At 40.9% G+C, this 16,958-nt stretch overlaps 2 protein-coding genes across 16 annotated transcripts in view; one reads left to right on the forward strand and one right to left on the reverse strand.

Moving 5' to 3' along the window:
• Positions 1-459: 459 nt before the first annotated feature.
• Positions 460-10,131, reverse strand: abcf3 (ATP-binding cassette, sub-family F (GCN20), member 3). Its single transcript, XM_067506217.1, has 21 exons — positions 9,994-10,131; positions 8,808-8,955; positions 8,266-8,342; positions 8,128-8,183; positions 7,928-8,025; positions 7,731-7,853; positions 6,296-6,562; positions 6,008-6,088; positions 5,376-5,435; positions 5,162-5,218; positions 5,028-5,050; positions 3,427-3,482; positions 3,128-3,328; positions 2,909-2,985; positions 2,778-2,822; positions 2,292-2,424; positions 2,028-2,116; positions 1,814-1,905; positions 1,554-1,686; positions 1,224-1,311; positions 460-930 (listed from the first exon to the last, which is right to left on the reverse strand). The coding sequence occupies exons 1-21, from the start codon at positions 10,064-10,066 to the stop codon at positions 772-774; spliced, it is 2,136 nt and encodes a 711-aa protein (XP_067362318.1). The 5' UTR covers positions 10,067-10,131; the 3' UTR covers positions 460-771.
• Positions 10,132-10,581: 450 nt separating this feature from the next.
• lrch3 (leucine-rich repeats and calponin homology (CH) domain containing 3) overlaps positions 10,582-16,958 on the forward strand; it is a 37,070-nt gene continuing 30,693 nt past the window's right edge. For 2 of the 15 annotated variants that reach the window (XM_067506198.1, XM_067506199.1), the window contains exons 1-2: positions 10,582-11,545; positions 15,647-15,791. In XM_067506198.1, the coding sequence (XP_067362299.1) occupies positions 11,284-11,545; positions 15,647-15,791 (407 nt within the window). In that variant the 5' untranslated portion in view covers positions 10,582-11,283. The remainder of the gene's footprint in view (positions 11,546-15,646; positions 15,792-16,958) is intronic. The other 13 variants (XM_067506197.1, XM_067506200.1, XM_067506201.1 and 10 more) reach the window with 10 other exon arrangements.

The raw sequence follows: 16,958 nt of genomic DNA on the forward strand, positions 1-16,958 counted from the left end.
TGAGCCAGTTGCCCCGTAGAAGGATAAGGTTTGATCAGAGAAACTGACCACATCGACATTTCTCACCATGTTATGAGACTGATTGTTCACGTCTTCTCTCAGACTGAGGAAGATTCTCACTTACAACATTCTCTCCTTTATCTGAACAAGGTGCTGTTGCAATAAAGCTCCAATTATTGGTAATAAAACTAAATCAACACAGTACACAATTTTTACTAAATTTTAATTAAAAAACTCATTTGTTAATGCCAGCCTTGTCTTACATCTGCTTATTGTACAGGAAATATTCACGCCCACTCAACCTGAAGTAAGATCATAATGAAAGTTCACCTGAAACTACCTGTGTTTTTGAATGTTCTGTGGGCTGCTGAGGCGTTCAGGGGAAGATAAACATACCTGTATATTTCATAGACCTTGGAAAATTCAATCGAAAAAATGAAAGAGTGAATAAAGAGAAAGTCGTGATCTGTTGGGTTTTATTGTGTCTCTGATGGACATTTCAGCTCAGGTCCTTTAAAACAGATAAAACCTCTGTGATTCAATGATACAAAACAAAATCAATTTTTATGTGACGACAGGTGGACGTTTACATCCTCCTCCTGGGTCCACTGTGACCTCACCAGGTGACTGACCAATCAGCTCTCAGCAGATCATCACCTGCAGCAGGAGGTGAGAGTTCAGAGGAGTCCGCAGTGACAGCCCATTGGCTGCTGTGACAGGTGTCGTTATGAAGGCGGCAGGATTTATGGTGCAGGTGGGTGTGGTCAGCCCTCACAGGTATCCCTCCTTTCTGAACTGTTCATGCAGGATGTCTCGGTACTCGTCGAAACCGCCATCGATGCGTCGAACGTTCCCGCTTTCACACACCCACAGCTCCTTACACACCAACCGGATCAGACGCTCATCATGTGACACCAGGATGACTCCACCCTGAAACATTATCACACACCTGAGCATATGCACCGGTCCAATGGTGGTAGGTAGGGCAAGTTTCAGATCGTTTCAACTGCCTCTTTGTACTTTACCTCAAATACAATTAATCATAAGAAACTTTTATACTGCGATTCTGAGTCTGAGGTCTGGGGACTTTCTGATAAACTTAAACTAAACCACATTCTAACCTGAACCTCAAAACACCTCTCTAAAAAGGACTAGGAAGCGGACATGGGCTCACAGTAATGGTTAACCCTTAAACTGGTTCTCACAAAGACATTAACACTTACTCTGAACTTGTTGAGAGCTTTGGCCAGAGCCTCGATGGTCTCCATGTCCAGGTGGTTGGTGGGCTCGTCTAAGACGTAGAAGTTAGGACTGAGGGACAGACAGAATGTTACTGAGCTGAACTCACTGCCGTCAGATCTCATGACCATGTCACAGTTTTATTGGAGACAATAAGGTTCCAGAAAGTTCTGGCAGAACATAGTGGGTCATTAAGACCTGGCAGTTTCTGAACAGGTTTAGAATTTGGCTCTCATCATGGTTAATGTGAAAGCTGAATCTAAATAAAAGGACACACAAACTGTGGGTCTAGACTGTTAAACCCTTTCTGTTACCATGGCATGGTCATCTGTGCGAAGGCTACCCGGCTCTTCTGTCCTCCAGACAGACTGGCCACCGGCCTTGTGGCCAGCTCTCCAGTGATACCATAACCACCCAGCTGGTGTCGGTACTCCTCCTCCGTCCGACCTGGCACACAAACAACCAGTCTAAGCCTTACTACTCCCAGTCTGTTACCTCATGGACTCCTCATAGGGGAGTGGGTTTGGGCCTATGTGCTGTGTTCTAATGTTTGTAGTGTTCTGCTCATAGTTACCAGGGAACTTGTTGAGCAGCAGCTCTACAGAGCAGACGTTCAGGTCCAGCTGGTCAACGTGATGCTGACTAAAGTAACCGATCTTCAAGTTCCTAAGGAGACGTGACGACAGGACTTCAGTTTGGTTAATGTCACTAATAAAAGCTCCTTCATGGTGTGACATTAAAAATCTCTTCAGTGTTATATGTTAAAATAAAGAAAAGTCTTATCTTGCCTGTGAGCTTGTCTGACTCCGCTGACCGATGTCAACTCGCCCATGATTAGTTTGAGAACGGTGGTTTTACCAGCACCGTTTTCACCGACCTGAGAGGAAACAACACCTGGTACTAAGTCCTGATACCGCTTTAAGTTATTATATCAAACTCTTCACAGGTTACTGTATGTTTTATTCAATTTTGACTAGTATTAATTGATAGGGAAGCTGTGTGTGAGACAGCTGCTTCTAACTCGTGTTTAGAAGCTATTGTTTATGACGTACAATGCAGATTCTAGATTCGAGATCAGCTGACAGGTTGAGCCCAGAGAAGAGTGGCTGATCTGGATTGTAGTAAAACTCTACTTCATCTAATTGCAGTACGGGAGGAGACAACTTTTCAAAGTTGTCAGGAAACCTGTGGGAAGATGCAATACAGCAGTCAGCACCCAATGATACAGAAAACACTGACAGGTTGTTTTTAATTTATTTAAAAAGGTGAGCAGATAAAAAGTGGTGTCAACAAATGAGGACGTCCACAGTGCAAATTGAGACCAAGAACTGGGACTGACAAGAATAAACGTTTGTACTGTTTTATGACAGTAAGTATAATTACTTTCATTCAGTATTTAAATTTCAGATGTATAAAGTGGGCTAAAGTGGAAATTAGGGCAAAGCAAAACAAGTTGGCTTTTGGATAGAAACTATGGTTTTTTTTTCTCTTTTTAAAAGTATTAAAGCTCAGGAATAACCCCAGATTTTTCTACTTACCTTAAAGTGACCTCCGTTTCTTTTTCTATTGGCTTCAGCTTCGGTCTGAAAGAAAAAAAAACAGAGTTGGTGAGGCACTGGAGGATTTTCACAGCGTATTCAGACACAGAACACTATGAGTGAGTACTCACAGTTTCTCCAGCAATTTAAGTTTACTCTGGACTTGAGCTGCTCTATTGGCATTGTACCGAAACCTGTCAATAAAAACCTGAAACGCAAACAAACAAATTTTGGGGACACAGCATAGTCATGTAACCTTGATCAACCAATCAGAATCATTTACCAAAAAATCTGGGCAAATTTAATTCAGATGAATATGTATGTGCTTGTCTGCACTACAGATGTGGCACCTGTATGTGTTGTCTATACTGCAGCTGGGCTTCGTACTCCCTCTGCTGGTTCTTAAGTCTGTCTTCTTTGGTTTTTATAAAATTTTCGTAGTCGCCACGGTAACTGTCAAGCCTCTGTGAGTGCAGGTGGATGATATCCGTTACCACGGCATTCAAAAAGTTTCTGTCGTGGGAGACAACCAAGATGGTGGACTGCCATGTCTGAGGGAGGAGGTACTAGTTAGTACTTTTTAGGTTGTGGCTAACTGTTCCTTTTGTTTTAGATGAGGATCACAAAATACTAGAGCGAGAGTTCTGACCTGCAGGTAGTTCTCCAACCACAGGATCGCTCTGATGTCCAACATGTTGGTCGGTTCTGCAACAAACAATTACATCAGCGTACTGCTGTAATACAATTTATACTACAAATACCACTGACCACAGTTGTACTGATTCTAGATATACTACTAAGTAGTATACTACAATACTACTACTGATATTATGGGTACTAATAACCAGAATGCAATCAATAAGCTACTGCTTCTATTCCTCCTTGCATAGTATTGACACTAGTACTATTTAAAAAGACTTTTCCTAGTACTAAGGCTGTGTGATATGACTTTATACATCATGTGACAATTGAAAAATGTCTGCTGAGTCGTAGTTTTGCTATCATTTAATTATGGTTGTGTTTTAAAATTGCTCTCTTCCTGGCAGGAGGAGGCAACTTTGTTCCACAGGATGTGAAGGCAGCAGAGAAGCAACACAAAACACACAGAGTGAAGGTTACAGAACAGAGAAAAAGAGGAGATTTTGGCCACAGCGAACCAAACCAAAGATCCGGTAGGTCCAAGTGAGGCAGCAATAACAACGTTTGCTCTGAGTAAAGGTTAGAGGTTATCCTCATTTATGAAAACACACCACAAACATTTATTTCTTTTTGTACTAGTTAATATTCGCTAGCAGCATGGCTAGCACTGTTAAGATTACAACTCTGAACATTACACACATTTTTATGGTTTGTAATGCTTGACATTTAATGCACTGATAACTGGATCTTCAAGCGCTTTAGAAAAACCATTTCTCTTCACATGGAGTCTACAAACACCAGAGTATGCGGTAGTTCAAGACTGTATTGGTGGTTCAAGACATTGATAAGAAATCAGCCTTCCCAAGTTGTAATATGATTGGATTTACAGAAAATATGCCCTATCATGATCTGAAGTTTAGTCTTATCGCACAGCCCAACCTCATACTACTAGTACTTAGATTACTACTATTTAAATACTGGTAATTTCAGTTAATATACCAATTGACCTCCTACTAGTATTCATTCATTTTGATTAATACTACTTACACGTACAGAAATGAAACTACTTCAAATAAAATTAATAATTATATAAATAATATTAATAATAATAATAATTACAATAATAACTACAGCAATAATAATAATGAAGCCCTACGTGCAAGTACCTATTGACTGCTCCTACAAGTAATACACTTACCTTATCATTACCGACATCACCTTGTACTCTTAATACAAATACTACCAGTGTTATTTGTTAATTTATACTTCAACTAGATTACAAAACTGATGCAATTTAGCTACATAATAAAATCATGACTACTGATACAACACCACTATTTCTACTTTACTACATATCAAACTACTACTTCTAGAATTTGTACTGATGTTGCTGCTACTTCAGCTACAACCGATCATACTGCTACCCCTTGTACTCCTAATTTGCCCTTTTTCATCCTACTATTTGATTTTACATCTCCTCTTTTCATTTGTTCTAATATTTGTGCTCTACCTCTAACTATGAATATTACTGCTTCTACTACTACACCTATTACTTGAGGTTCTCTGCTTTTACTCCTATTACTAAGTTCTAACTGCAGTAGTGTGACTCACCATCCAGCAGCAGCAGGTCTGGTCTGAGGAAATAAAAACAGCTGTTAAGACACCTGGATGTGTCTGCAGTACCGCTCATCAAACTTCAGAGTGAATCTAATTAATGATGTTTACATCAACAGAGTGAAACTCACCGAGCAAACAAAGCGCTGGCCAACGCCAACCTCATTCTCCACCCTCCTGAAAACTCCCTGCCAGACACACACACCCACCCTTATAAATCTATACACGGTACCACAGTGTGTATTACGGGGACAGCAATCTGTTAACACATCAACTGGGGTTGAATCTGCAGGTAGTGAGTGGAAGTCAGGGTTTCAGCGTGTGCTTGTGTGGGTGATAACTCACTTGGTGGCCTGCTGTTGCATTCTGGGAGAGAATCCAAGACCAGCAAGGATGACAGATGCTCTAATTGGACAAGACAGACGACAACCCCCCCCCCGAAAAAACAGCACAGTCATAATTGAATTATTGGACTAGTGGTTGCAATTTTCCAGTTGTTTTGCATCTTTGTAGGTCTTTGTGTCTATAATTGTTTGTCTTTTTGCAGTTATATCTGTTTCTTTGCAGTTGTTCTGTTTCTCTTGTGTTTGTTATTTAGCGTATGTGTGCAGTATTGTTTAGTATCTTTGTGTAGCTTTGTTTCTGTGTAGTTGTTTTATGAGTCTTTGTAAGTCAACAACAGTTTCCATAAGAGCTTAATAAATATTGTAATATTGTCTGCCATTGTAAATGTGATGAGGGAACATTTTTTGGAAAAATTCATGCTTTACATACAAAGGTCTTGGACAAAACCTATACATACATATTGCAAATCACGAATGACAAAAACAATGTGACTTAGTAATTAAAAATTACTGTTTTTATTAAAATCTGCTCAGTTTGACCCTGATATTGAATGTGTTTGCCTGTAGCCTGCTGCACTGTTGTTTCCACTTTAGTGGATGTTAATAAAGTGACTCTGCGGATGCCATAGTTACCGGGCTGGGGCTTTGTCCGCCTCGATCTCCTCCAGCTTGCCATAAATTTCTGAAAGTCGAACACTCTCCAACCCGTCAGCACTGAGAAAAAAACAAAACCACTGATCAGAAACCCAAACTGAAGCCTCCTTAGCACTTGGCAGCTTCACATGGATGGTGGTCCACCCTGAGACCACCATCAGTGGTTACAGTTTTTAGTCGATGTGGAGTAGTAGAGTTTTTAGTAGAGTTTTAATCATAGATAGATTAACATCACTTTTAAATTTCAAACTGAAGTAATGATCTCACGTTCCGTTGGCGATGCGACTGTTCAGCCTCTTCTCCTCTTCCAGTAGCTCCTCTCTCAGTGTGTCACTTTTTAGGACGCTCTGCAGTGCTGCTGTATCGTCACCTGCCACTTCCTGCTCCACATGAAGAATGGAGATGTGAGCTGGGACCCGGAGGTTACGACTCGCAAGCATCTTGAGCAACGTTGTTTTGCCCAAACCGTTACGCCCAACCAGACCGTAACGCCGCCCTGATGCCAGAGAGAGCTCTGCCCCCTGCAACAGACACCTGGAGAAAGAAATATAAATATCCAAACCAGGTGCAGAAAACAATTAAAAGTATTCAGACAGAGCTTAAACTGTCACCCAGAAGCACATTGTGGTTAATCTTCTCTCACCTATAGTTCTTTACTGCTCAAGCTGGATAATTAGCAGCATTTAAAATTGATGTCTTGATTTTTTTTGTTTGAAATTATATAAATGGGAATTTATTAATGCTATTAATACTGTGTGCAACTAAATGGTAATGGTAAATGGTCTGCACTTATATAGCGCTTTTCTACCTATTGGCACTCAAAGCGCTTTACACTGCTTCTTATTCACCCATTCACACTAACAATCACACACACATTCATACACCGATGGGGGAGCTGCTATGCAGCTGGCCAACACTCACCGGGAGCAACTAAGTTGGGGTTCAGTGTCTTGCTCAAGGACACTTCGACATGTGACCGGAGGAGCCGGGGATTGAACCAACAACTGTGAGATTGGTAGACAACCGCTCTACCTTCCTGTGCCACAGTCGCAACTCAATTCCCCATTTAGATTTTTCTTACATCTTTTTCCTTTTTAGTGTTTCTACGTAATAATTTATGGGCGGCTCTAGCTTAGTTGGTAAGGCAGTCTTCTACGGAACACAGGGTCATTATTTCGACCCATTTCATTACTCATTATTATTGTTAATATCAGTAGTAGTGTTTTTAATCTGAATCTCTTTCTCTATTGGGTTTCTGCGTATTTAAAATGGAAATTCAAAACTAAATTAAAGTGCAGGAGTACTTTTCAAATGGAGGACTATCAAAGTAAATCCTTTCTGGGATTAATATACAGTGAATAATAGTATTTAAGTCGGCAAGGTGGTTGCCCACGGACCACAGGGTCAGTGGTTCGATCCCTCCTGGCTACGTGTCAAAGTGTCATTGGGCAAGACACGGAACCCCAAGTTGCTTCCGTGGGTTTGGTGAGCACCTCGTATGGCAGGCACCGCCAGTGGTATGCGAATGTTTATGTGAATGAGTGAATGAGAACCAACATCGTAAAGCCCAATACAAGCCGGCATTTACCATTTAGTTTACAATTTTGACACTGGTCACCTTGTGAGTAAAGATGTCCTGTACTATTCTCTGAATAAATTTTTACTACTACTACAGTAGTCTTTTCTTCCTTGCTCAACTCACCTCTCTCCAAATGAAACATCAAAGTTCTCGATGCGGATGTCGTAGCTGCGGTTCTTCCCTGACTGGTCGACTCGGTTCTCCTTCTTACTACTAGCCTGGCTGGCTGACGCTTCCTCCAGGACACTGAGAGGGAGAGAGAATGAGAGATGAGGACAGGTGGGGGACATACAGGTGTATCCAGGTGACTGGGTACTGACAGTGGAGTGGAGGCTTTTAGAGAGTCCTTCTCGTTCCTGCGCTCGTGTTTAGCTTTAAGCTTTGCTTCAGCCTTCTCCAGCTTTTTGGCGTCCACAGTCTTAAGACAAAGAGAAAAAACAGTGTATTTTTAAGTTTGCTTTCTGCTGTGAATTAGTGTTTGGGTTGGTCATATTTTTATTTTAACTAACAAAAGACATACTGTGTTCTGAGGACGTTTCATCATCCAGATTCCCTGAACATCTTTGGCTGCAGAATCTGATAAAACAACACAGTTCAATAAAGTGTAATCTCACACATATATTAACACAGCTTTAACTGATTGTGTCGTGTTTGTTACCTGTGTCTGCAGAGATCTGAGAGAGCTGCACCGGAGCATCTAACAACACCTGCTTCTGAGAGCCGTTGTGGTTGTTCCTGAGAAACGGACAGAAAACATTCTCCATTAAAGACTAAGGGCCGATTCTATTCTAATAAACAGAGTGGAAATCAGGAAGCACAAGTCTTTACGCTTATCACAAATGTAATTTTTCAAAAACAAGCAGGATATATGTTAACTTCCAGAGAAATGCATGGGACAATAGGAGTTTTCCTGTGTTCAGGCCGGATTCATGCAAAAAGTTCTGAGAACATTAGGGTTGCAACTAATCATTTTTATTCTTGCTAATAACTGATTTATACGTTTGCTAAAATGTCACAAAATAGCTAATTAATGTTTGCTATGATTAGCCAATTACTAACATCTTTTGTAAATAATCCAAAGGATACCATTTATGATTGTGTGAGTTAGACATTGCCTGTATCATCCCTTTACTGTACAACAACGTTCTGCTCTGTGTGGACATTAGGGGATGTGCTTTTGTCATCATTAGTGTTTCTTACAGCGTGAGTGTGTTGAACATCTGCAGACAAATTTCTCTTATGTCGTCTTCGTTTTTACTGTCAGCAGAAACCTCCTGCAGGACTCCTCCAATGGCGTCATAAACCTCCTCCCCATCCTCAAAATCTGCCCCGCCGCTCTCCAAAACACCTGAATCCACATTTATTTAGAGTCAGTGTTTGGCACAGGAAAACAATAGCACCATACATTTTCAGGTTTTTGGACTGAAAAAAAATGAAGAGAATTATTGGATTTTCCTAAAAAAAAAAAAAGCCATATGCAACTGAAATCTGGTAAGAAAAACTAATTTTTTTATGACAGAAAATAAGTTTCCTGTGTAGGGCGTAACACACACCCTGACCTTCAAAAGTATAATCAAGGTCTATTTTATTTAAAACTCAACAAAAATGTTTACTGACATAAAAACAGAATCAGTGTTTGTTTATGAAAATTTTACATTTACCAGAAGTGAAAATGCAGAAAACTAAATTCAGTACTGAAGATGCATGTGTTGGAAAATTATGGTTTTTACATATGTACTACACCACAGCTGCTATTCTTCCTGTTGTACACACAACACCAAGAAATAAGTTAAACCTTATTTGTCAGTACTTTTGTAAAGATGGAGAAAATATGTTTATAATATATATATTTTATTCTAAACGTTTGAACAGAAACCTAAATTATGAGCCTGTATAAATATCACTGAGCAATCAGTCCATTGACGTGACAGTAAAACTACCTTCATACTATCTTTGTGCTAAAAATGTGAATCAGCACTAAAGATTAAAATGTTTTAGAAAATCCATGAAATAATCAAATGTTTGCCCTCGAACAGAAGGAAACATTATTGCAATAATGTATGCATCTGTAAGTTTTAATACAATACACTAACAAACTATAACATTTACACTGTCATGGTTCCTGTGGGTCGATTCAAGCCTTTTATGGGTTTGTTCGCTCTATGACTCGGTTTTGGGTCCAGCTAACAGGGCCATGCCGTGCTACACAGTGTCAGTTCGGCTAGCTTAACCCGGGTTAGCCCCTTAGCTCTGTGCTGGAGAGCAGCGGCATCCCAGTTTTCAGTCACATTAAAGCCTGATTTGTCGCGCTCGACCAGAAGGACTCCGCGCGGGCAGAAAGCGGCTCTGTCCTCTGCAGACAGTGGACGTGTCCCCGGGCTCTCACCTGTTATGTAGTCGAAAAGCTCCGAGTCAATCTCAGGAAACTCGCTCTTCAGAATGTCCACGTACGTCGCCATGATACCCGGCCCTGGACACTGCTAAGACGCGCATGACCCAAAATGCGACACTGCTTTGAATTCTGGGGGGTGTAGTTTTTGTCCCGTTATGGTGACGTTAGATTAAAAAAAATTTAAAAAATAATAAATCATAAGAAATTAGAGAAACGTTTGTTTTACTATTGTATTATAAAATATAAAGCTATGATTATTAATATCCAGAATAACATGTTTGATTACTGATTATTACAGAATTTTATATTTTTTTTATTTGGACTGTTGACTGTAATGGAGGACATATGGTTTTCAGGTTATACTAAAAGGCAAACTAAGAATTTACATTCTCTTAAATATCCTGATAGAGTTTTTGGCTGAGAAAGGTGGAGCAGGAGAACAACATGAGGGTGGTGTGGGGGGAGGGAGTGACTTCACCCTTTTCTACAACCGGTCTGACTGCTTCGCTCCTGTTGCTACCTGTCCCCCCCGTAGGCTGCTGCCCCCGCCTTCTCCCACTGCACACCAGATTAGGAGGAAGGCCCGCTGGACAGGGGGGTCTTTTGTCCGTCTTAAGCCCTTATCAGTTTTAATTGCGCAGTCTGGGTCGGGGTCTTTGACTTCTTCAGCACAGCCTATCCAGCTGAGACACACCACACTCCGTCAGGTTGAAGTACTGAGATGGTGGCCCAGGGGTTCTGAATTTTGTTGTCTTCGGCAGTAGTTATAATATCAATATTATTTGGGGAATTGGGTGCAGGCTACAGTTTCTCCTTCTGACGCACTTTTAACTCTCGTTGAGAATGTGTTAGGGAGTTTTTTTCTTCCTGTAGACCCTTAAACACAGACTATGTTGTAATGACTGTAAAGCCCACTGAGGCTAGTTTGTGATGTGGGAATTGGGCTACATAAATAACATTTTATGTGGTACAAATTACAAAATATACTAATAATGATATGATTGCAGGTTAAGACAAGAGTAGGTTATGTGACGTAGGTTAAATCAGCCTCACCTTCACAAATTACCATGAGTAATTACACATTTAGGTTTAAATAGTTAAAATCTAATAATATAACATTTTACATAGTGGGTTCATTTACAGAATCGCAGTATCTCAGTGTACACACAGTACTGCAGCACTGTTGTCCAGTCCTGTCCGCGCTGGGCGCCGGTCTGCGCATGCTCTCTGGAGTTTAGGGTGGGAGAATAGCCGTTAGCACGCCGAGCTAACAGTGAGATTGTAATGGCGGCCTCGGTGTTGTTGGGGTCTGCGGACAACACCGGACTCAACTTCACTATCGGAGCCGGCAGTAACGGCGCTGGGAATGTTTTAGCTAGAACTAATAACGGACTGGGACCGGCAGGTCCGGCACCCTGGAACCGCTCTCTGGACCGCGCGTTGGACGAAGCCTCAGCCACCGGGTGTCTGAACCTCAGCGGCAGGAAGCTGAAGGAGTTTCCCCGGAGCGCCGCCAACCACGATCTGACGGATACCACCAGGGCCGGTGAGTGAGCCACAGCGTCCGCGGATGGGACACTGGGAGCCCCGCGGGTTTCTGTCCGGTCTCCTAAAGTCACTAAAATACGTTACTATGGACATTGCAGCGGGGGAAAGTAAAAATCCAGCTTTAACGGGTCTGGAAAGGATGGGATGGGAAAACCGACTGGGCCGGTGTTTTGACAAATCCTGCACACTGTTGAAAATGTCCCCTCTGTCGTGGTTCCGCTGTTTTCTGTTTATTATCATGTCAAAGAAGCTTCTCATCAACGTTATAGCAACACTATCAGTCCATTTTAATTCACTTCTTTGGGTCTTTTGTTCATTTTTCGAGCAGTTGTTGGTTCAATGTAATTAAAGTAAAATCAGCAGGAACCTGAAATAACCTTTAGCTAACGTTAGTTAGCAGTCCTTAGCGCGTTAAACGCAAGTTCAAAGTGTTTCATTATTTTGAAACTATTTATAATTGGCAAATTATAAATGTATTTTTAACAGTTTGTAATTTATTTCGCGACCTGGCGCTTGAGACGCAGCAGGGGAGAGGCGGGGACGCTAGACTGTTGTGTTACAGTTTATGTCCTTACACCCCTTCGTTTTTTAATGGGGAGAGGCGGTTCTGTTGATGTCGGTTGGTGTAGTCTGGTAGTTAGCATGCTAAACTGTAACATGACGGGAAAGCTTTGAAAACGTTATCCCTAATTTATGACGTCAGTTGGAGGTTAAAAAGATGAGCACACACCTGGCTTTATTTTGTAAAATGTGCCAGGAGTGGATGAAAGGCGTCACCGCTCACCACACAGAGACCGTGCGGGGACTTTAAACGGAGCCGAGGAGGTCACCTGTCGACTGTGTTTACCTGTCCGTCTGCAGGACTTCATACTCATCATAAAAACAGTAACTGTTAAAAACAATACTCAAGTAAAATTGCAAGTACTTAACCAAAAAACGTGATTCACTACTCAACTACAACAGTACAAATTCTTATTCAAGTTAAAGCAGTTCAGTTACAGCAGTAATACTGCATTAATTCAGTGTTTCTCTGAGTTACTGAGGAAAACCAAGTTTATAATCTCAACCAAACTGATGGTGTTGAAAACATGAATGTAGAAGTCTAGTCCAAATTTGTTGCACATGTACCTCATCAATAGTTTATGCAGAAATCTGAAATTTTCAAGTCATGTTGAATTTATTTTCCATACAGAGTCAAGAAAAGAACCACTTTAAAAACCTGATTTCTGACTATTAACTGTGAAAATTCCACAACGTTTATCTAATTTCTTCTGTTTACAAATGAACTCTTTTAATTTAACCTTTACCAGGTCGTGATCCTATTTAGGTTAAAAACCTCTTTTCCAAGAGTGACCTGCTCACGACAGCAGCATTACAGTTTCACACACAACATGAGACAGTATCAAAACAGTGTATGTAGGGATGTCCCAATACCCCTTCTCCCAGACTCACTACAAGTATTTACATTTGAGTATTTGCTGATACCAGCTCTTTTTTTCAGCAAATTGTTACATTTAGTTTAAATTCTAAAAGTACTTCTAATGAACTAGCTGGGCACTGTTGCTCTGTGCTGTTCATCAAAGTCATAGTGGCTGACATGCATGTTATGGGCGAATCAATGCTTAAGAAGATACCATGGTATTAACAACACCAGTCCAATTTGTATTGTCATATGCTTAATCAGAATGTAACCTGTCTGTGGTGTGAAAATGGAAAGCTGACAATACTTTGTTTACAGTTTGTATGTCCATGGTGCCTGGTCTTCCTCTTTCTCTTCCTCTAACACAAGCACTGAACATGCAGCGCTCATCCACCTGAGCCAAGGCAGCAGTTGGTCTTTTACATTGGCTTGCCGTGTCATGGCCCTTAGGTGTCACCCTGTCTGAAGTATAGATAATCAACTATGTACATGTGATGAAAAGGTGAAAACACAGGAAGTGGTAGTTTGAAAAGTGAAAAATGTTTGCAGTGTTGCACTAATTCTTGTACATTGGAAACGCGATGGATTCCTTGATTCCTTTTCCAGCCTCACTTCCTCATTGATCAGGATAAGATGTAAGTGAGGGACAACAGCCCTACAGAGGAAAGCTGAGACAACTTTAAGTTAATGCTCTCTGTTATTGCTGTATTATGGCGCCACCACGCAAACATACAACAAAGGAACAACTTCCCTGTTTGTAACTAAAGTTCCATCAAAAATCGGGCATCCTGTTAGAGCTTCACAGAAACTAGTCCAGGATTGGGATTTGTCCCTTCATCTCTGTGTTCTGTGTGAGTGTGTGCATCTCAGTGTTGGAAAGTGATGCACTGCAGGGGACAAATGTCAAATAAGAGGAGATCACTGAGACAAGCTGCTGTTTTCTGAAGTAAAATCACTGTTTGAGCTTAAAGAAGCTCACCTGATTGATAATTGCCTATGGGATACACACTTGTGAAACCAGAGGAAACCGTGGAGGCCTGTAGTGGTCCTTATGTGCAGTTAATTCTGCAGACTTAGTAAAGGAGCACTCTAGTAACTGGCTTACAGTTTTATCTTGTCATGCAAATGAGTAGAGGCTTTGGGTCAAAATCATTTCTTGTGTGGCCAAAAACTGGATCGTAACAACTCAATGTGTCGACAGCTATGTTTGTTGAATGCATTATACTGTCCTTACAATGATAGAACTACAAATGTGTTACTGCATGAATAAGGCTAATGTACTAAAGGAAATAGGTGTTACCGTGGTGATGTGTACTTCCTGTTGACCAGGTGTGAATGCACAGCTGCTCGGTTAAATGTAGAAACTCAGACTGACAAAGAGATTCAGACTTCTCATCCAGTTTGTGTAGGGCCCCTTTGGCAGTAATTATTGTTTCAGTCTCTAAATGCTTCTGACATCTAGAGTTAGGCAGTTTATCCAGTTCTTCCTGACAGATCTGGACTATCTGTGAACTGTCATGATCAGGTCCACCCACAGATGTTTTGTGTGGTTTAAATCTGAGCTTTGGTCGAAGCTACTCTAGTCACTCATTTGCTTTTTGGGGATTGCAACTAACATAGCTACAACCAAACCATGTGAACTTTTTATGCATTTTTTCTGAATCACTACAACTTGTCCACAATCTGAAAATGTGAACCAGTCTTTGCTCTATTCCTGTGGTGGTGTTTTTTTGTTTTGTTTTGTTTTTAAAGTAAAACATGCAGACAGATGTAAATGGTAGGTCCATGTATGATAAGAAAAGAAGAAATATTGAATCAAACATTATACTGTATATAACTGACAGGTAGGCTTGTCACAACATTTACTTTTGTTGGACTGACATATTGTCCCAGACTTATCATGATAAAGTCCTCAATCATTATGTTTAGTTTTTTTTTCCGTCCTTTCGGCCTATCCTGTAAGTGCAGAATCGGTACAGCGGATCATTTGTCCGCATGTTGATTTGGCACAGTTCTTTACACCAGATGCCCTTTGTGATGCAACCTTCCCCAGTTTCTACCGGGTTTTGGACCAATGCTGGGGGGATGGGGATGGGCTGTTGGGGGTTCAGTATCTTGCCCAGGGACACTTTGACATTTAGTCGGGAAGAACAGGAAGTGAACCTCTAACCCTATGGATGGTAGGCAGCCACTACCAACTGAGCGACTGCTGCCCCCTCAATCATTATGTGAGTCCATATAACTTCAGCCAGGGAAACCAGGGAAATTTTTATTTAATTGATCTCTGCGGCTGGTAGACGGTGTGACTGACCCTGTAGAGTTTGTGGTTTCACCACTAAATGCTTCTTTAATCAAGAAACCACAAAACATGACCCAGTGGCGCTTCTTTAAAGGTTGGAATGGACTTACCCACAGTATTGTACCGTATTCATTAAAACACTTGTGAAGAATTCACAGATCAGTGTGGTGTGTACAGCCTTAAAAAGAAGCTGTGTTTACTGGAGGAGAAAACAAAGATTGTGGAAGGGTAAAAGTTGTTAAATGGAAATTTTATCTGGACTTGAAACACCTGAATTAAAACGCCTGATTAAAAGCATTGTGCTTTGTTGCCTTGAACATTAAATATCTGATAAATGTCAAGTGATATGACCTGAACTCTGGGTCTTTGTGTTTTATCAGATCTGTCTCGAAACCGTCTGTCCGAGCTTCCCCAGGAGGTTTGTCTCTTCGTGTCTCTGGAGAGTTTGAACCTATACCAGAACTGTCTAAGGTCTCTTCCAGACAGTCTGATCAACCTGCAGGCTCTCACCTATCTGAACCTCAGGTAACACACACACACATATCTAACTATCATCATAACCCTATTCACACAAGTGTAATAGCTTAAAATATTTTCTAAAACTATAATGATGGTCGTCTCCTTCACCTCCTCTCATATTAGTCAAGGAGTGTCTGACTTCCTGCAGCCTGAACGGTTTCTCTTTATTTCTCTCCCAGCTGATCTGATCACACCTCACTGCCACATGTCTACATCTGACTATTGATGTGGCTCCTCTGGCTCTGTTACATTAGTTCTGGCTCAGTTTGATGATTTCTGACACTCGAAGCCCTAAACTGTCTCATTTTAATTTTTTTTCTGGTTTCAGCTGTTTGTGCGAATGACCATTTGACTTTTTCTCCCATTATAACCTCCATTTCCACCATAGGGACTTTTCCCTTATACCAAGAATATTTTGTAGAATTTAGTTTTTCTACCAGCCCGCGCAGGAAGCAGGGTCTAAATTTAGTTCAGTATTTTTACGCACATAAAAAAAGCCCTATTCTGTGTGTAGTGCCTTTTTTGAAGGTTCGGGAAATTTAGGGGTGGAACCTATAGTGCTTAATGTAACTGATTAGTCAAGTTTCAGACTTGGAGCTGAAGAAGAGGATTTGTTTAGCTTGTTACAAAAACGAGTAGCTGTCCTATATATATAATAGCTGCAATAGATATTTGAATATAAATACAGATAATATGGATTGAGTTCAGACAGTTGGGGGCAGTGGCAGGCTACTTATATTTCATTCCAAGTCAAAATGTCAACTAGCTGTAACTAACATCCATCAGAACTTATTTGAAGCTTTCTTTAACTTCCCCTTTTCGTGCAGCTGGGCACCTGTTGCACTTGAAGTGCACAGTGGGTGGTACTCAGCAGCAGCATGTATGCTGTTGAAAATGCCATGTGTGTTAAATGCTGTGTGGTATTTGATCAGCAGTCCTTACCCTGATAGTTTCTAAAACTTCAGACAGTACTAATCCACCCAGGGACTGTTTTGGGGAAAACCACTGCCCTGAAACTACATTTAGACCCTGGTTCCTCAGGTGGATATGTAGGTAAAAGACCTAAGCTCCAAAAAATGTTCCTGGTCCCTGGTAGCAATTTCATGTAGTGTAAACACAGTTCATGTGAGTTGTACAAACAAATGAAGAGAAGAAACTCAATAAACACATTTA

This window comes from Channa argus, chromosome 6, assembly GCF_033026475.1.
Source record: "Channa argus isolate prfri chromosome 6, Channa argus male v1.0, whole genome shotgun sequence".
Taxonomy (NCBI): Eukaryota; Metazoa; Chordata; class Actinopteri; order Anabantiformes; family Channidae; genus Channa; species Channa argus.

Coding starts and splice junctions, on each gene's coding strand:
- abcf3 (XM_067506217.1), bottom strand. CDS start 10,066: ATGGCGACGTACGTGGACATTCTGAAGAGCGAGTTTCCTGAGATTGAC. Junction 6,563..7,730: donor GATGTTTCATTTGGAGAGAG/GTGAGTTGAGCA, acceptor TTCTTTCTCCAG/GTGTCTGTTGCAGGGGGCAG. Junction 6,089..6,295: donor AGTCGCATCGCCAACGGAAC/GTGAGATCATTA, acceptor TTTTTTTCTCAG/TGCTGACGGGTTGGAGAGTG.